This window comes from Microtus oregoni, unplaced genomic scaffold (assembly GCF_018167655.1).
Source record: "Microtus oregoni isolate MIOR12 unplaced genomic scaffold, Mior012 000000F_ref0000247, whole genome shotgun sequence".
NCBI classification, from domain to species: Eukaryota; Metazoa; Chordata; class Mammalia; order Rodentia; family Cricetidae; genus Microtus; species Microtus oregoni.
In genome coordinates this window covers 57,908,179-57,928,760 of record NW_024543059.1, presented here as the reverse complement: position 1 = coordinate 57,928,760, position 20,582 = coordinate 57,908,179, and the positions used below count along the sequence as shown (strand labels likewise).

General features: G+C 41.5%; 1 protein-coding gene across 36 annotated transcripts in view; it reads right to left on the bottom strand.

The window, feature by feature from the left end:
- Positions 1–11,102: 11,102 nt before the first annotated feature.
- The window catches only part of Adgrl2 (adhesion G protein-coupled receptor L2), a 614,876-nt gene continuing 605,396 nt past the window's right edge, over positions 11,103–20,582 (bottom strand). For 10 of the 36 annotated variants that reach the window (XM_041651364.1, XM_041651473.1, XM_041651356.1 and 7 more), the window contains 3 exons: positions 19,062–19,190; positions 18,258–18,354; positions 11,103–13,133 (listed from right to left, as the gene is read on the bottom strand). In XM_041651364.1, the coding sequence (XP_041507298.1) occupies positions 12,379–13,133; positions 18,258–18,354; positions 19,062–19,190 (981 nt within the window). In that variant the 3' untranslated portion in view covers positions 11,103–12,378. Of the gene's footprint in view, positions 13,134–13,863; positions 13,903–15,659; positions 15,712–16,215; positions 16,269–16,521; positions 16,651–18,257; positions 18,355–19,061; positions 19,191–20,582 lie in introns of those variants that run through there. The other 26 variants (XM_041651301.1, XM_041651434.1, XM_041651244.1 and 23 more) reach the window with 8 other exon arrangements.

Below are 20,582 nucleotides of genomic sequence, written 5' to 3'. Positions count from 1 at the left end.
ACATATTCAGGAAGTAATTGAACTTTCCTCATACGCAGGCATTTGCTATAACCAAATGATAGGGTTTCCAAGGAAGCCGTTCTCTACCTCCCTCAGCATAAAAGCAAAATGAGAGGAAAATCTGATGTCTTTAGGAAGCAAGATGGGAGAAGACAAAGCCGCATAGGTGGCAAAGGCTGCTACAGTCAGAGCCGGAGCTGGGAATCTACTGCTAGAATGCTTGTCTAGCACGTAGGAAGAAGCCCTATGCTCAGTCCCCAGCACCACATAAGTGGGGCACGGAGGAGCCTTCCTGCCATCCAGCACTTGGGAGTTCTGGGCAGAAGTACCGGGGTCTACCCATCATCCTCTGCTGCCTTAGGCCTGTAGTCTAAGCCAACAGTGCTGCAGTCACCAAGCAATGGCAGTTGTGGTTCGTTTCCTCCAGAATGGACGGAGGTGACCCAAGGACTCTTCAGTTGTGGCACCACCTTCCCACCAAGTCACAGCACTTGGAAAGGGTGATCTCCAGCCAGAACTGGGCATGGTGGAGATATATGACTGGATTTTCAAATCCAGTTTTTCCAGCAGCGATCCAGCCGCAATTCACCCCCTAACCTGGAAAGTTATTTCCCAGATGCCTCCACTTTTGTTTGACTACTCCCCTCATCCTCCATCCCAACTTGATTAGGGAATCTGAATGCAGAACTCAGAGTCACATTCCAGCAGAGGCTGAGACTCAGTGCCAGAATGACAGCCATCCCCATTCTCAGGGAGAACAAGGAGCAAGTGCTAATTAAAATTATAAGCTAGAGAGAGCAGCCATTGAGAAGAAGAAGCCGACCCTAGCCAATAATTCCGGAGATAAATCATACTTGATTTGCTAACATATAGATGTGTCCAGGAACTATGATGTACAAATGTCTTGAATACAGTTCCAATCAACCTGCAGAACGGTAATCAGGGAGGCATATAATGAGAACAGGCTCGTGATGATGAACAACAGACACCACTGGGTCACCTTGAAATGGAGCAGGACATAGAAACCAAAACCATGACTGATCCAAACAGGCAGCTCCTTCACCTAAAATTCGCTCTCTCAGATTTTGCACTTTCCAAAAAAAATAAAAAAATAATAAATCAAAACAAACAAACAAAACAAAAACTAGTTACTTTCAGAGTTTCCAAGTTAGTTGAACTGTTAAGTTGGTACAGTCTATAGTTTCCTGAGAGGGGAGACTTGGTTAAGTGATTCCCTAGACACGATTGGCCTGGGTGTGTGTCTGGGGAATGGTCTTTATTGGTTATTGATGTAGGAGGGCCCAGCCCATGGTGGGTGGCACCATTTCCTGGGTCTGCCCAACCCAGACAGCTTAGCATGAGCCTGCATGTGAAGTTCTGAGAACAGGGGACCTGCTGGCATGGCTATACACTACACGAGTACCAGCGGCTTTAGTTTTTTAGCATTTGTTGGTTTTCAGTGAACTTCTGCATGTCTGGAATGTTCATTAGCACTCCTGGAAATCTGCTCTGTTCCTTATTGGGCTCTTGGAAGCTACGACTTTTCCATAAACATAGAAAATATTTGATTAATTTATTAAGTATTGCAGTTCTTGTCTAGAGACTAATTAAACCTCACATCATTGCTTTTGGGCTTTCAAGTAAGATGACACTGGACCAGACTCCCGGTGCTACCACTCTACAGCTCTCTGGCAGGAAACTGAGTGCCTAACTTGGTGAAGTTCTGGGCTGACCATTTTTAAAAAGGGCAAGAAGAAAAGAATCCAAGGTTAGAAAAGTAATACGCATTAATATCATCAGTGACGCTTTACACAGGAAAGAAAAGGCAGGACTCACAGTTGCACACTCCTGCATGAGTGAATTTCACAAACAGAACACTGAAAAACCATGTACAAGGTATTGTATCACACTATTACATGTACATGGTTAAAATGTAGGCAAGAATGAACTACAGTGTTACAAGTCAGGGACGGCTGTATTGGGGGTTGTAATAGATAGGACACAAGATGTTTGTTGTTCTGTATTTGTTTCTTGATATGGAAGCTACTTATATTCATCTTGAGAAAAATTAGGAAGTATTAAATATCTTCCTTTATTTTATTAACTTGGTTGGATTGAGAACTAAGAGACTCTAGGCATTCTGGGTATGTCTGTGGGGGGTGCTTCCAGAGAGCACTGTATAGTTGTAAGTAGCTACACCATATGGGCTGAGTCTCCTTGACGGCATGAAGGGAGGAAGGAGTGGCCAGCTTGTGCAGACATCTACTGAGTCTTCCTGACAGCCGTTGTGATGGGAGCTGGTAGGGCCTGCCACACTCTTCCTTCCAGGATGCTCTGAAACCCTCCTGGACTATGGGCTGAAACAAATCTCTCTCCCCTAAAATAATTTTCTCAGGAATTTCATCACAGTGCCGGGGAAGTAACTTGCTCACTGCCTATTTAATTGGAATCTGTCATTAGCAATAAACAAGGAAGGGCATTTCCTTGAATGAGTCAGTACTAAATAAAGACATGCTAATAAGGCAAGAAGCTCACCTCTATCTTCTCTTCATTTTGATCCTGCTGTCTGCCACTCTCATTCCTGAGCCAGGCTCCCTTCGCCAGCTGTGTCCTTTGTTTGCCATGAAACTGGCATGAGGGAGCTCGCTCAACACTAACCTCCATCGTTGTTGTAACCTGGGCATGATGTAGAAGTTCCCGTCTCTACAGTCTGAGAGAACTGGAGCACCCTTTCAGGATGTCCCAACCCTTCTCCCAGACTTCCGTTCCATGGTGGCTTTCCCTTGAAGATCATCCCGTGTCTTATCCTCTCTGGCTGCTCTTCATGTACTCTTCCATCTACCTAGGACACTACTCTGCAGTAGGGGATTCATCCAGCAACCTCCTATATATCTTCCAAAACCCACATCCACCATTGTCTTCTCAGGAAACCTTTTTGGGGATTCTTATTGGTCATCTACTCTCTCCCTTATTTTCTCCCAATTGGTAGAGGCTGTGTGTTATTGGGCTGTAAATATCCTTAAAAACAGGTGCTTCTCCTTAGCACAGGAGAGACCAAAACAGGAAGATCAAAAGTTCGAGCTCAGGCTGGGCTGCATAGGGAGACCCTGTATAAACCCACAAACACTTTTTGTTCCTGTTTCTGGACTTACCAATTGTTTAGTAATAAAGTTCTCAGACTTTGTGTTGACTCATGTTTTCAACTTTTTCAAGTCATTCCCCCTTAGTAAGCATATTTTTCACTTATAAAATGCAAATAGTGTCTTTTATGGACTTGGTACGAGAATTAGAATTTTTAAAAACAAGTGAGACAGTACTTTCCATAATGAGGTTAGGCAAGACTAGGTGCCAAGTAAATGTTCATTCCTGTAACTTGGGCAGGGTAAGGCTTCCTTTATTCTGTGCTACCAGCCCGGTAGTACCCACTCGGTAATGCTAATTCCTGAGAGAAAGGAAGTGAACAACTGCATCCTGGGCCCTGTCTACAGGTTTGCAGGAAAGAATGAGAAGGTAAAAGAAGAGACGGTGTGGATGGAGGTGAAAGCGGGCACGCATGTCTTTTGTTTTTTCTTTTCTTTTCTTTTTTTTTTTTGAATTAGCTAAATTTCATCTTACAGGAGCCCCAGAGGCGTCCTTCCTTTTTCTTTCCATAACACACACTGTGGCACAGAGCTGAGGACTCCACTGGGCCACATCAGGAAAGGCATTCCTCACAGGTCACAGCCTGGTGGCTCCAGGACTGCTGCTCATAGGATGCTCCGGAGAAGAGTCCCTGGCCACACGGCTGGAGAAAGATAATGCCATCCAACTGAAGTCCTGATGGCTGATTATTTCTCTCAAACTTGAAGTCATGAGGTATTTATGCTGCTTACAATATCTTCCTAATGAAAGACCCTGCTATCAACTGACTGCCTCCTATCTGGTGGCGGATGGCGCTTAGGCTCTTTACATATATTACCGCTAATCCTCAGGCCATCCCTGGGCAAGGTAGGCTGATTCCAATTTTCCGGAGGAGGAAACAATTTAGGAGAGGTTAAGTAAGAGAGAAGAGGCTTAAGTCCATGTCTGTGAGGATACAAAACTGCACAGACCCTAGTACCTCCGTTTCATTAAGTGATTGACATGAATATTTTAGCATATAAATGAACACCAAAAGCCGGTAAATATGTAAGAAATGGGTAGATATTCAACGGTTTGCTGTTTAGTCTTCATGTATTTTAAACCATGTGATAAATGTTCAGTGCTGTTATTATTGTATTATTATTATTATTATTATTATAGATAATCAACTATGAGGGTATGATTTACATGGTTAAATTAACTCCCTCAGCAAAGGCAAATAGTGCATTTCTGCAGGGCCGAAACTTTTGGGTATAGGTTCATTTCAAAGCCCCAAAATGGTGGTAAATGCCCGAATAAAAGCAACATGTAGCACATCCATTTTCTCTTTTGAGTGAGTCAGAATTGAAAAGAAATCTTAATGGAGACCAGTTCATGACGTGGCACCAGGGTCACTAGTCAGTTGTGCTTGTTGTTAGAACTTCTGTGGTTTACTAAGTTCTACATGAACTTATTAAAATAATTAAAATAAATATTCCATGAAGTATAGTAGAAATAAGCCACTAGCTTATGCCCAAAATAACAACACACAAATTGTATTCTTTTAAACACTGCCTGGCCCATTATATCTAGCCTCTTCTTAGCTAATTCTCACATCTTGACTAACCCATTTCTAATAATCTGTATAGCACCATGAGGTGGTGTCTTACCGGGAAATATTCAGCATGTCTGACCTGTGTCCATCTTGGGCCAGAGCTTCATCGCATCTGCCCTGGAGAGGAGAGGCATGGCGTCTGGCTCACTTCCCTTCTTCCCAGCATTCTGTTCTGTCTACGCCACCCACCTAAGGGCTGGCCTATCAAAATGGCCAAGGCAGTTATTTTATTAACCAGTGAAATCAACAGATAGACAAATGACCTTCCCACATCACAGGTGATCCCTCTGAAAGGACCCATAGGGATAAGATGGACACCTCAAAAGTTGCATCAGATGAGGGAAAGATGACTGGAAGGTGGAAGAATCATAAGGATGCCACTTTGTCTGTCACAAAGAAACACTGCACCCGTGGAGGAACCCAGCTGGGGCAACCTTTCCCATTGGTCTTTTCACCCTGGAATTCCCCTGTAGTCTACATAGCTTCTAAACTTTAAGGTGCCCTCTCCTGACCCGGCACTTGGATTGCTTCAGGGTAAAATGGCAGTTGCAATAGAAGATAAGAAAGAAGGGAGGGAGAAGGTGAATATTTTTTAAAGAGTAGAACTAAGAGAAATTTAATATAAGCTGTCTTATATATTAATAGAGACTTAAAAAAATCTGTTTTTTTTTCTTTTTTGGACAAGTGTCTAATACAGTCCAGGCTGCTCTTGAATCCCAGTCCCTTGTCTCAGCCTCCTTGGTACTGGGATTACAGAAATGAGCTGCCTGGCTAATGTATAAGATTTTTGAAAAAAATTAAAAAGATTATGAAGCCAGGAGAACACAGAGGCAGAAAATAACAAAGGCAGGAAAAATACTTATACATGAGCAAGAAAGGACAAATCATAACGATGTATAAAAAGTATGCCATTAACCAAAATTGAATAAAAGTAAAGTAATAAAAAAATCAGAAGACAAAAGAAAAAACCAAACATTTGGAAAGGTTTAGATGAGAAAAATGGAAGGGAGGGAGGTAGCAGGAATGGGGACAGAGGCTAATGGCATCAATTGTCCATTCAGCAGCCAGGGGCACTGGCCAGAACCTCCTGCCTGCCTTGGGCTAAAGTTCAGGAAGTAAATCCTCTGCTGCTGCTGGATCCTTCCTTCTGAAGTAGCAGAGAACAACTATACAAGGTGCGTGAGACCTCGTTGAAGACTGACTTGGGATGGGTGTTTGGTAGGGTCATCCTATTGGCAACACAGAAGTCAGCAGAGCTTAAGTAAGCACAGATCTAAGTTCCGTACCTATCCACGAGAGTACCACCTTCAAGACTAGAGAGCAACTGTGGGAATTACTGCAAGGATCACAAAGGGAAAGGGTCTATGGTGTAAACCTGTGACAGCCTTTGGCCTATTGCCCAGCAGGGGATAGAAGTGTCACAAAGGGACACAGGACAGGGCCCTGAACAATACCTTATTTTAGTGAAAATTTTATTTGTTTGGGGCAAATTTTATGTCTCTGTTCAGACAGTGAACATATTTGAAATCCCTAAATGCTGAAACACACTTGAAATTTTTAAGTAACACGCTGAAAGAGTACAGGAAACTGAGCTACCCTGATTTTCTATTTTTGCACAGTTTTTGGCATTTGTTTTGTTTGTTTGTTTTTCTCGCTCAGTTCTACAGGGAAATAAAACATACTTAAATATTTCAGATGTGTGTGTGCGTGCGCATGTGTGTGTGTGTGTGTGTGTGTGTGTGTGTGTGTGTGAGAGAGAGAGAGAGAGAGAGAGAGAGAGAGAGAGAGTGTTTTGGATCCACTGCAAACTGGTTAAACAGTATTATTTTTATGAGTTAGGTGAGAACCAAAAATTGGATGCTGTGAATCAAATCTTGATATTTTCCCTCCATTACAACTTCTTCCTGGTGAACTTTTTGTTTAGGTTATAACCAAAGGAATAAACGAATAATCAGGACGGCCAGCATCACACGTTTGCCTTCCACTTCTGGGGAATGTTTTTTGTTTGTTTTTGGTTTTGCTTGCTTGTTTTTCTCCTTCCTTCCTTCCTTCCTTCCTTCTTTCTTTTTTTTTTCTGAATAGATTTCCAGGACTTTGTACCTCAGAATCTGTCTCCAATTCATTTTCTTTTCTGTCTCTTTGGGTAGATTAAAAGCAACAGAAACAGCACTCTGACTGAAAGCTGAGAGGCAGGGGTCATCAGGTATGGATCTTCTCAAAACTGCAAGCAAATTTGTGTTGGTCAAATGCTCAAACTCAAAGAGACCATCTGACACGGGTCCTGCCACTCGCCAGCTGGGAGGCCTCAGGAAAATTGTTTTCCTTTTTTGTAAAAGTGGAAGATGAAAATTCCCCTCAGAGGACTGTGGATTAAGTGAAATAAGAACAGTGCTTAGCATGGAGCCCCCAGAGCTCTCGGTGACTATTAAAAGGTACGTGGTGGCAAATGTGTTCCTGTTTTACTGTGCAAACAGTGAATGTGACAAAATGACTTAGTCTCTTTTTCAAAAATTAGACAGCCATTCTTCTCTCTCTCTCACTTATTACAGGTTAAAATGACTTAGTATAGCCAAGTCTATTTATTATGATTGATACTTCATCAGAAAACCACCAATGCCTCTTTATTCTGATCAATACCCTCTGACACCTGTCATTATTGCTCCTGTTAGTTTTATGAGGTTGCTGTCAGCCCTTTCAAGAAAGCAGCAAAAAGTCAGTCTTTTTTGCCTAATAAAGTCAAGCGAGAAAGCCATGTGGCTGGGAATGCTAAAATGCTCTTTTAAGAAGCTGAATTCTGACTCATGACTTAAAAATGCTTGTGGAAAACTGCATAGATTGATCATTCATCATTGGTCTCTTAGGCTCACAGCTCCGGCTTGCTTAAGGATAGCGATGCCTTTTGAATATTTCCGCAATATCTTTGCCCTTCAGCTTCAATAATGCATGTGTGTGCGTGTGTATGCATGCATCTGCATGTGCATGTGAGTGTGTGCATTTGTGTTCATGCATGTGTGCATGTGTGTGTTTACTACAGCAAATGAACACCATCGTAAGCTTACCTGTGCTGCACTCCCTACTTGCTAGCTGACTTCAGACACTCATCCGTAACACTAAAGCCAGTATACATAATGACATTTCATAACCTATTCACAAAAACCTCACCTAGAAACAAAATCAAACCTGCCTCTCAGGACTCTGCGAAACAGCATGAATGTCATCAGGAGAGAAAGGAGGATGCTAGAGAAGCCTTATTTTGAGATGAGGGGACATCTATAGGAAAATACAGCATATTTAATTGGCCTAGTTAATTACCTGTGAACTTCAAAGTTATTGTTATTGTTTGCTTTTGTTTTTGACAGGAAGATGCTCCTCTTGACTTGCAAGCTCAGGTCAGTGACTACAGTCCCTTCAGATGAATTTTGGGTGACTGCCAGCTAACTAAGGCTCAATGCCATTGCAATGAGACACAAGTAACGTGTGCAAAGCACATGTTGCTTGAAGATGCTCTAGCCTTCGCAGACACTCATACTTTCCTGTTTGATGGTGGTCTGAGCTACCCTTGTCAATGATCCTTAGGAGATTCAATCTGAGAACATCATGATTGATCTCAACTTTCTCCCAGTCACCTGACTGTTAGTGCTCAAGCACCTGGTAGACAGTCTCACCTGAGCAGAAAGCACCTGGTAGACAGTCTCACCTGAGCAGAAAGCACCTGGTAGACAGTCTCACCTTAACCATCTCAACTTTACTATACTGGGAAGCGAGTCTCATTTACTTTCAACTTGCCAGTCACTTTTCCTACTCAATTGGAGATTTAATGCAGCCTTCTGAAGGAAAGGGGATGATCTGAAACTGGAACTCTTTTCCTTTGAAATGTGGTGGGGAGACCACCCTTGGAGAAAACTTCAGGTTCATGAAATAAGAAAATCTGGCTTCATTTCAGAAATCCAACTGGGATGTCTCCTTTCAAGGTTTTTTTTTTTTTTAACTTAGAAAGATTGTAATAAATAAAATTTTGAGTTCAAATATTTGGACCCCTCCCACCCCATGAGAGCCAAGTAAAGTTCAGTTTCAAACTTGAGTTGAGGAAAACAGACCTGGCCTACTCATCTGAGTCCACAGAACATCTTGAACATACCTACAGAACAAGGGCACACCAAGTTTTCTTTTGAGAACAGGCAAGGAATTTATCCATTTCTTGTCTCTTGGGGGAGATTGCAATGATGATTCCTAGCCAAACAATCCCTGTTTTTACTGGCTACCATGCTGCCTCTAATGAACGTGGATGAGTTGGAACGACATTGCATTTAACTAACTTTTATCAGTTTCCATATAACTGACTACAAAAGCATACAAAATGAATATGAACACAGAGGTATATAAACCACACTTTAGAAAGAGAACGAGACTTGGCTTTTCTTTTTTTTTAAAGGGTGACTCTAGATGAACTTGTATCAAGCACATCTAAGATAAGGGACAACAAAATTCCTATGACCAGACCAAGAGGGGAGCTGTCCCCAGGAGGAGGGAGAGTAAAGCAACTTTCTAAGCTCCTCAAGACCAAGAGCCAGGGATGCAAGAACTGTGTATTGAGTAGTTTGGGCAGACCCAAAGCAAGTTGACAAATAACAGATCCATCAGAACTTTGAAAAAGAATTAAAAAGCCAGGTGCTAAAGTTATGGCTCAGTGGTCAAAGTGATTGCTTCACAAGCGCGAGGACCTGAATTTGGATTGCAGGACATAGTGATATATACTGGTAACCATAGTGCTGGAGATAGACAGAAAGATCCTGTTAACTCTTGTTAGCCAGACTCTCCAAAGTGGTCAGCTCCAGGTTCAGGGAGAGACTCTCAAAAACAGGATGAAGTAATTGAGAAAGACACCTTGAAGTTAACTTCTGACAGACACTTGTGCCCATATGGACAAATTTACCCATACCCCTGTAACACACACCCATACCCCTACACATAATTGCCAACAGACTCATAATTTTAACTTCAAAAATTACTTTGTGCTGGGAGGAATCCCATATGGGATTAAAAAGCGACATATACATAGTCCTTTTAGCTTATTTTAAAAACAATTGTTATTTTGGCAGCAAAGATGAGTGAGTTTCGAAACGGCATTAGTGAAAAAATGATTTTTATGGAGACCACTAAGCATTTAGAGCCCAAATACTTGCCCCCATCATTTCAGAGTTCTGAGAACTGACAGGAGAGAAATACAGAAAGGACTTAACAGTCAACACAGCCTTTCGTGTTCTACAGTTTTTAAAAATTCATGGCTGAATTAGGCTGATGCTGTCTAGCTTATATACAAAGAAGTATGGACTTTGCATTATCGCAGAGGTTAAGACTCTAAAAAGAATGCAACAAGGCTGAAATGACAATTCCTGCTCATATGACATCCTCTTCAGACAAGAGTTCGATCAACCCTGGGCATTTAGCCTATCAATCAAATGGAATCCTCAGAAGACTGTAGATACGGGACACTGAGCTTTCTAAAGAGTCAATGTCTTCTTGGAGACTGATGCATGGCTCTTCTTCAAACATTGTTTAGAATTTACTCTGCCCTCCAAGAGATATAACCTTTAAATTATTTCTCTTGAGGCTAGAGAGATGGCTACAGAAGATTCGAGTTCAGCTCCTAACACCTACATCTCTCTGTAACTACAGGTCCAGGGGATCTGATACTCTTCTACGGCCTCTGAGGGCACGAGGCACACACGTGGTACAGGTATACATGCAGAAAAAACACTGGCACCCATAAAATAAAGATAAAACATATCGAATAAACATTTTAAAGCAAAAAAAGTCATTTCCCTTTTCAAATTCCAATTGTGTCCAGGTAAAGTGATGTCTTACTAAGAGGCATCTGAGGAACTCCCACGCTTGGGTAGAGTTTGGAAGATGACTGTGGCAGAAACCAGAAAGATCTGTGTAGAGAGCCACCTGTAAGAATTTGTACTTGGAGTAAGAACGTCCCTTCATAACAGTGCAGCCACCCAGAGAACCCTATCGTCATAGTCTGTAATGGGGAATGTGTGCTTCAGAACCGCCCCTTTCCATACTGCTGAGAAATCCACCAAAGAAAAGAAAAATCACCTGTATTTTGCTGCCCAAATTAAAGGGTAGAATTACAATTCATTTTTTATAGAATTTTAGTTCCCACTGCAACTCGTCTTGAACATTTTGTGTCTGTATGAGAGATAATTATAATATGAATCTATTCTTTTGGTTGCAGAGGGAGAAGCAGGCAATCTTGCTTGCATAAGTTCATGTAACTGTGGGTTGCAGTCTGAGATCTCCTTAGGGGAAGCTGAGATGGGACTGGAAAGGACCGCCTTGGTCGAGTCTACTGCTTAACATACATCAAAGTGCACGCTACTACTTGAAAAAAATTCACATTTATTTACTGTCAAACCGTGTTAAATTTTACACTGGATATTAGTGATGGGCTCATTATTAACAGGTTTACACAAAGGGCTTGAAGGAAGAGCAGAGTTTGGCTGCAACAATTTACATGTCATTAGAACTTTACCATAAAATAAATTAATTACTAAATATAGGCAGAAGGAATATGGAAGAGTAATATTCTGTTTTATTTTTTTATTATTTTTATTTTTTAAAAAAGAATAGGCACCTTTTGTTCACTAGAAAGTTTGTGAGAAGTGCCCAGTGCCCCCTTTGCCCTCTGTTCCAGAATAAACAGAGGGATGACCCAAGACCTCCAGATTTCCCCCCATTTGTGCAAGGCATGGCAGGACTGACTTCAGAGAGTTTTCTCCCCATAACACACACTCTTTTGGCAATAAGAAATTTAAATGTAAGAAAAGGACTAACTGGTCAAAGTGGAACACCGTCTAGGGTGGAAAAGAAGCCAAGCTGGGTACAACTTACCATGATGGGCTTAAGAAAGGACATTTCCTGTCATGTGCAACCAAGAGCTCGTCACAATATTTTCTCCAAACTCTTTGAAAATTATTTTAATGACAATTATATCTTAGTTGGACACAAATGTATTTATTTTACCCTAGCAATAGAACAAAATATAATTTCTTTAGCCATTTTTTTTTCATGAGAATAGTTCATTGTACAGTTGAGGAAACATGAAATAAGGCCCGTGGCTTGATTGCTACTGGTTAAACATGTTTGCAATTGTTGCCTTAATGGAAAAGGTTTGCAGGGAAGTGCAAACGGGTGCAGAATCTCTCTCCTGCTTTTCCAAGTCTTGTCAGGAAAAGTAAGATACAGTCAATTTGTCCCACAGGATCTTAAAGCCTACGTCTTGTATATAATACAATGCAGGCCTACAAAAAACCGGTGCGGCCCTATTTACAGACTTAGTTCACCGACTGCCGCAAGTGACAGGGCTGGAAGGGTCTCTCTACACAGCAGCAGAAACGTAAAATACCTGGTTGGCATCTCTTTTTTTCTTTGTAACAAATAATTCAATTTAGTATACTCTGTGTATATACAAAGTTTTCGTATGTTTTATAAAAATTCACAGAACTACAAGGTTCAGTCTATTTTGTCTTCCTACAGTGGAGAACCACAGGTCATCAGAGCCCACTCTTCAGGCTGAGCTGGAGGGGGCTGCAGGGGCCGCTGGCAGAGTCTTTAACAATTAATACTTGTGTGTGGCCCTAGGAATAGCTGTACTATTAAAGACTCGTTACCAGCTGCATCTGTCCTTCCCTGACGTCCCCCTCCGGGATGCACCCTTCTTTGTTAATGGGGATGATGTAACCATCACTATTGCCTCTGCTGATCTGGTAGCACATCTGGAGCTGGCGGCCAGCTCCAAGATTTGGCATGCTTTTATAGTAAATATCCTCGTTCTCACTCCTCCGGGAGGGAGACAGGTCCTCTGCCATGTCGGGGCTGCTCTCCGGGTAGGGAGAGTCTCTTAGGTTGGGCATGCTCGTGTACAGAGAGTCTCTGTTGGGGGACTGGAGGTGGTCGTCAGCCTCGGCCGTCAGCTGGGAGACATAGCTGTCGGTGGCCTCCGGTTTCACTTTCTTCTGGGGTTGGTACAGAAGCGAGTGAGTCCGCTGAGGGATGAGAGGCGCCTCCAGTTCTTTGTGGCGGAACTCCAGCGCTGGGTTGTCACCATGCATCAAAGATGAGGCGTCAGCCACAATCGCGTCATCTTCACTGCTGCTACCGCCGATCACGGGTTTAACCGGGAGCTTGAGCTCCAGGTTGTGGGCTTTGTTGCCACCCCGGAGGTTGTTATGCACTAACTCTGAAATGATCATTTTCTCGAACGCGGTGTCATTCAGACTTAGTCCACAATCCACGACCTGCACCCCGTCGTGGTAGTCCCCCTTGCGCAGTGAGTAGCTGTTGTTGAAGTTACCATTTAGCGGTAGAGTATCCATGGCACTTGTGTCCCTGGCATTGTTCAGTGAATGTCCTGCAACAGAAAAGTGTGGGGTTATCGTTACTGCCTCTGTGCCTTCCTGAAGAAACCGCACTTTTCATATACAAAAGGTTTTAATGTCGTTCAGGACAAAGTTGAATTTGAAACCTAACACTTGAAGAGTGCCAGGCTTTCCCGCATTCCCAAAGGTAAACAGTTGCAACCCTTAGATAACAGGAAGAAGTGTCAAAAAAACGATACTGTTTTCCAGGGAGGGAAATGGCATACAGAATATTACTTTATCAATTTGGGGGACACAGTAGTTCATCAATCAGGTTTTGGTCCAATTTCGACATGTTTACAAACAAGACTTCACTCCATGCCCTTGCATAGTTAATGCAAAGCAATTCATTAGTGACGTTTACATTTTAAAGTACAAGACCATGGTTCATAAAATAAAAATCAACAGAATTTGTCCTAAACAACACTAAATTAAAAAGGAATAAAAAAGTCACATACAGAAACTAAAAAAAGCAATGTACAACAAAAGCCCACATAACTGGCAAGCAACTTTTAAACAATGTTCTAACATTTCCTTTTTCTGGAGATGAGTTTAAACAAAACAACAACAGCAACAAAAAAAGGTATGAAAAAAATGGACAGATACAAGGAATTTATGGGGAACAGAGTCAGGCATCTTTCACACTGACAGGACCAGGGTCCACAAGCATCATCCAACAACACAACAGACAGCAGGTGGGATGACTCACTTCGGACAACTCACATTATGTCTGTCTGCTCAGGCTATCTGGCCTAAGAGTAGCTGATATATAAAAGAAAGTAAAATGATTTTATTGTAACATGATGAAGAACTTCTAAGCTTCTCAGCAACTTAGTCAGAGCAAGGGTTCAACAAATTAGATTCCCAGCAAAGCAGCCTCCACTTTTCATTGAGGAAAACTTTTTGTTATTTTGAGTTGTGCTTGCTACTTTGTATGTCTAATCACAATGGCTTTGGGCTTCTGAAGGTCAAAGTTGGCCTGCAGCCCTGCAGACTGCATCAGTCACAGTGACGGTACCAAGTGAACCAGCAGAGACTACTGTACGAGACTGGCCCAGAGACACCATGGGTATGGACATCAAATGCAGAAAGGTTAGAGGTCGCCTAAGTATGGGTCACAGAAATTAAACCAAGAATAGATATTAACTATGGGATGGGAGAAGGTGTTAATCTTAAGCTAATACATATATATTTTTTAATTTCTCAAAGAATGAGAGATTGGATAAATCTACTTGTGACATGAAGAGAGATTCAGGAGGAAAGGAAACAATGGGAACATGCTCGTATTTGAATCAGAGTTAGATTTCCAACAGACACATAAACATGTAAACTGAGACGTCACAGTGATTGTCAAGCAATGGGAAAAAGTCAGAGAAAATTATATGGTCTACACGATGGGAAATTAGGTTCTTCAACCTCAAAATCCTAAAGGGGGGGGGAGGGAGTCACCAGTCTACAGAGAGGTCTGAAAAGAAAATTTAAAAAAAAATCAACAAAAGAATGGCATAGTGTTACTGAGATGAAACTGGCCACTGTGAAGCTGCTGCATTGTATGCAAGGCTTGGAGAAGTCCAGGAAAACTCTCATCTTTGAAAAAAGAGGAGGAATACTCTCTTTTTTTGTGCTCATTGCACTCTTAAAGCTGCAGATACCTCAGAAAACCCATTATTCTTCAAAAATAAAAATGCCCCTGCATGGTACAAACATCATGACCAAGAATTGACAGTCGATGGGGAAGTCAGCGTTAGCCCACGTGCAAGCACTGAGGAGGGCTTACGCCTGTTAGTCATTCTTTATAAAGAAATAATTTCTGCATTAGGAAAACTGTCAATTCCATTTGTATCACACTCCTTGTGCTGAGAAAATGAAGTTGCGGTTGCTATCGATAAGGCTTTTTTTTGTGTACTTGATTGGGGTTCGCCAAATCAGTGCCTATGTGCCGCACTCTTGCTGAAGATTATTGTTAGGCAACAACTTTTAAGTTGTCACACGGTGAAGGGGCTAGAGCTTGTTTCCTCTGCAATGAGAGTCAATCTTTTCACTTTCTTTCCTTTTCTATTGTTGCTTCCTAAGTACACAATAATATATGCTGGGAATAATTCCAAAGGTGTTTTCTATGATATACTGCAGATTTAAGACCTCTCTGGTTTTGAAGAGGCATCTTTTTCTGCCCATGTTCAGGCAATTCACTTGAAGACTTTTTTTTTTTTTTTTTTTTTGCATAGCCTGTAGCAAGATTACTGTGGGAATGCAGAAATGATAAGTCAATTATTAAGCATTTGGGCTGACAGTACTTCAGGCTTTTGAGAGCAAATTATTTCAGCATCGCACAGACTTCAGTATGGACAGCATTTGCTACAGACCTCTCAGACTAATGAAAGCCAGTATACAGCGATGCACTGTTGGAATTTGGTAACATTTTAGTTGCAAATTGTGAACCACTTGCCCGCTGAGTCTACTTCATGACTGCTAGGTATGTTTTAATTGTGCCCGTTAAAAATCATGCTGAAAAAATTTACATTTGATAGGCAAAGTTAAGTTTGACTCCCATACTTGTCTCTCTGTAGGTTGCTAGAGGAGAGCGTAAGGAAAAGTAAGAGAACAAGAGAATGAAAAGAGAAGCTGCAGTTACCTTAAAAAGGAATCGCAAGAACAAAAACAACAGACAAACCGGAACAAAGTTCTGCATTTAATTTAATTGAAATCGTTATTCACAAGTATTTTATGCTAGTTTTAACCATGTTAAAATTTACCAAAAGCATAAAAAAATACTATTGAATACGTTTTAAATTAGCTAGTAAATATAGCCAACAGGACAAGTTAGTGAAACACCCCCCCCCTCAATTAACAGCCATGGGCACAGACTGACTTCATAGCCTCTGGGTCCCCAAAGTTCCTTATGAAAGAAGAAAACAACATAAAGCTGCACTATACTATAGTTTGATTCTATTGGTAACGCTGGATGTAGTCCTGTACACCTGGACATCCAAATTATCCTAGCTAGTCCATTCCAGAAGCAAAATTTGTCACCAAGGTTTAGAGTCAACTGAACAATATATTATATAGATAGGATACCTCTAAATGATATAAATCTTGAAGATGGGCTCTCGGACCATGTGATGTCAGTCCTGTAATAATATATTAAGATTTATGCCACCTGTGTCAAAAACATGGATAATTACTGCAAACCTACCACGACTGAACTCTTACTATAATATAGTGCAGTTTTAGAAGCCTGGCACGGGCAACACCTTACTTTTTAATCTGAGTTACTAAAGGTGTAAGGATAATAAATATATAGCAACAAGTTACTTCAGAAATAGGATCAGAGCTCTGTTTAGCAGCAAAGAAAGACAGTTTTATTTGTAAGTATGAGCACACCTGGTGAGTTAAACACAGGAGCTGAAGGGGCATTACATACAACTGTTTCAGCGAGCAATGTGTTATAGGGGTTGTTAGTGCCGTGGGGCCGAAGAAGAGGGTTTGTTAGTAGGTAATTGCCAGTCATTCCTAAAGCAAAGAAACAGAGAAAGAGTCCATCAGTGTGCTTGCTTATTTCATTGTTATAGTTGCAGTAGCTTTTCGTTAACTCATCAGGCCCCGGGCAGGATGGCAATGGAAAGTCTGCTGGAATTTCCCTGACACTAGCTGAACTACCGATTTGCAGGAGAAAGGGGAGAGGGAAGTTCAACCCCGGGAATTCACAGGTGCTTTCTATGCCCCCCAAGTAAACACCTGCTGAGAATGACATTTACTAATTTATACAAAATCACTGTTAAACAAAAATGGCAATTAAATGCATGGAGATCAACATTATGCTTCAGGATGCTACTACTTAAGATGAAAACCCTAACCACCAAGGCCCAGCGGAGGGACGCTCAAACTTTCAGACTTACAGGTGTGGGACCGTCCCTCATGAAAACATCTGTGTTAATAGCGACTTCCACACAAGCAGAGGGGAGCAGCAGCTTCCACAGACATGTAAGAAGGCTGACAGACTGCACAGAGCTGCATTTATTAAAGGCATAGGCAGACATGCTGGGGTGGGGGTGGGGTGGGGGAGATGGATTATTAGACCAGGACAAGAATGTGGGTTCTGTAATCTCGTTTGCCAGGTTTCAGAAGTGAGTCTTTAAATAACTTTCCTGTGTGACAACCATGTCAAGAGAATGAGGGCAGCACTGGGGCAACGGTGAGCAGGGCCTGCCCTCTCTCTACCCGCTCAATCGCACACCTCTTCTTGTCAATCGTGTTTCACGCCACTGATGGAATCTGACTAAAGGGAGGTGAAAATTTGGGCTGGGATGGATGTCATATAGACACCCTTTTCATTCCGCAGCCGAACTATCTCATGACAGTTGTTATGTATTATAAACCATTAAATCTAACCTGAAAGAGCCTCTTTCTATGGACTGGTACAATAACACAAATTTTCCATTCCTGACTGAAGCATACATACTAAACTTTTATTTGGAAGTACCCGTGGCTTCATGTTAATGCCTTGATCTTGCTAAGCTCCTATATTTCTGGCCTTTATCATTTAGGAACTAAAATGATTTATATAACAAATTTAAGTTGGTACTATTCAACACACGGAACTATACGGGGGGGTGGGAGTTGGTTTATATGCTTCCGTACATTTGAATTTACTACAAATGTTTTACTGCTTAGTATTTGCTTTAAAAATATAAAGTAAAGGAACTTTATGAAAATTATGTAAGTTTTCAATGTGAAATTGGCACTATTTTACATGAGCAATTACTACTCTAATTCTAGCAACATCTTAGGACAATAACTTTCATAGATGTCTTAGAAAGGACAGGTGGGCACTCATGAGAGACACATTTCATTTCTAGCAAGGTATGTTCTCAACAATGAACTTTTCCACCCATGTTCTGCTATTGTGGCACTTAAAACTGTGTTTTCCTCCACTGCATCATGGAAATAATATAAATCTATACATACTTTGATGAATGAGGTTAAAAGCTGACCCCCAAAGCTTAATAACTGGTGATTTAAGCCCACGACAGGTAAGTCCAGCGTCTTCTCTACAGTTAGTCTAGGCTCACACAAAGCACAAACTGTACGCCGTACGCTCAAGTCCCCTAATAACTGACCTTGGTTAAGGGTAGAAGTGCTATTGATGTCACCTGAGATAAAAGAAGATTCAGACTGTTTCCTCACGGTGTCATTCCACATCCTTCTTATACGACTCTATTAATACGAAACAGCAAGAAAAGTACATTATGTTCACTTCCCATGCTCACCTCACTAACACACTGCTCTACCGGAAATCGTTAGTATCGGGCTGTTGTTGGGCTTTCTCGGGATGTGTTTTGTTGTTGGTCCCAAGATGAGGACACCAAGACTGCCTTGTTCCTATTCAGGGCTATTTAATCTTTACTCGTACACACTTTGTGCGGGCTTATTTTATCTATTTATTTATTTATTTGAGGCAGGTTTCATGTAGCCCAGTCTGGCCTCAGCTTGCTCAGTAGCCAGGGACAGTCAGGAACCTCCTGCCTCCATCTTCCTAGGGCCCGGATTACAGGCAGATATCAGCACTCCTAACTTTAGTCTTCCACTCTTATCTGTTATTTTATTGACTTGTTTAAAGTGGAGACAAAGAATTATTAAATAAATGTGTTGGGTGCCTAATAACAGTACTGTTCTAGATGACTTGAGAATATGAATTATTACAAGCTTAGTAAAGTGAACTCCTCAAAAAGAATATTTGCATCTACACAACACATTGAGTACATATTTAAGAAGAAACTGAAATCAGAATCCCAAATAAAAGGTGAGTTCTCACTATCTAGATCACTACACTGAGGAAACAATTAGTGCGTCTAAACAGAACACGTCTCCACAGACTTTCTATAAATAAGGTTAATTAAAGATGCTGTCAAGTTCTTTGTTACCTGTGTGCCAGAGGAGTAGCGAGCACTGGTGCGCGTGGTTGATGCCTTCACAGAGCTGTGGGGGCTCTCGGTCGGGAGGCCGCCACAGCAGTACCAGTGTCTGAAGCACTTCCCATATTCTTTTCGTACCTGCATTGAACAAGTCCAAGACCAGAGGTTTAGTGGAAGCGTACTGGCTTCTCCTGTCCTCTCTAGCTCAATGAACAGTGAAGGCAACTGAGAAAAACTAAACTTCCATAGAGAAAACAGGTTGAACTTGACTCAAGTTCGATGCAAGTTGCTGAAGCATTTGTAGTGATATTTAAAATACAAATGAAATATCACTACAAGTATTAGTCACTAGAGAAAGGTCTGTCTGTCCGCAGACGGGTTGGTGGTAGCTTTATGACTCATGTGGAGATGCTTTGGAGTCTACTGTTATTATGCAAATTCTGATTATTAATACAAAGTGATATAGTAAAGGTTTCTTCTCTCAAGTACTTAGTAACTATTGGCAAAATAATTAGACAAAAAAAATAGCGTCTTTGATGCTTGGTTGTATATAACCAATTTGGAAGTCCATCATTGACGTTTTATAAGCTTAGCCTTCCTAGGTAGTCAATACATAAACCTCTGGATTGTGCACCTTTGGCACGAGAACACACCCGATGAAAAGTATTTTCACACATTTGCCAATACTCGGGAGGAGATGTTTTCCCAGGTGTTTGCTATGTCTGCCTTTGTCACCTGTGGCGTCTAAGATGTTAATGGCTCCGTTAGCACACAGCAGCATTATTTATTCAGTTTCCACTCACAAGAATGAGTGACCCACGTAATTTCCTTTCTTCCCTGAAGCTGGGGTAGATGAGTAGACGCAAAAATACTCCCCTAAAAGAAAGTTCAGCTTAGCCTTTAAAATGTGCAATCCAAGCAACTGAAATAGGCCCCTCATGGACAGGGAGTGGCGTAGAAGTGGGAAGAGTGGGGAGGTGTGAGAAGGGACTGTGAGGGGGCATATTGTAGTTGTACGGGTGTATAAATATGGTTTTTGTACATTAAAGCTAGATTTTGAAATTAAAATAGACAAGAAAAAACTGGAGACCCCCCCAAAAAAAAGTCTTTTCCAGTAGATTACACAATATTTGAGATCATTCCCGTCTCATAATTCTGTTAAAACTGCCTGGCAAGGCCCCGACTGACACTCCTTCACCAATGAGATAATTATTGCCGCACGAAGACCTCCTAAACCTAAGCACACTTGCATCGCCATCTTCTCTGTTTTATTAAGTGACGCATAGCAGAACGAACAAGAACAGCCTCGAGCTTTCAAAGCACTTCCTGGGCCCAACTGTGCTCATTCAAGCATTGAAATTTTATTTTTCAACTTAATCATTTTATGTTATATTATTAACAATCTATCATGGCAACTCTCATGAAGAGACATGGAGGACTGGGAGGGTGCGTGGTGCTTCTAAAATGGAATTCTTAATGTCAGAATACGGTGGAAATTCCATGTACACGCAGCTATATAAAGAAACGGGC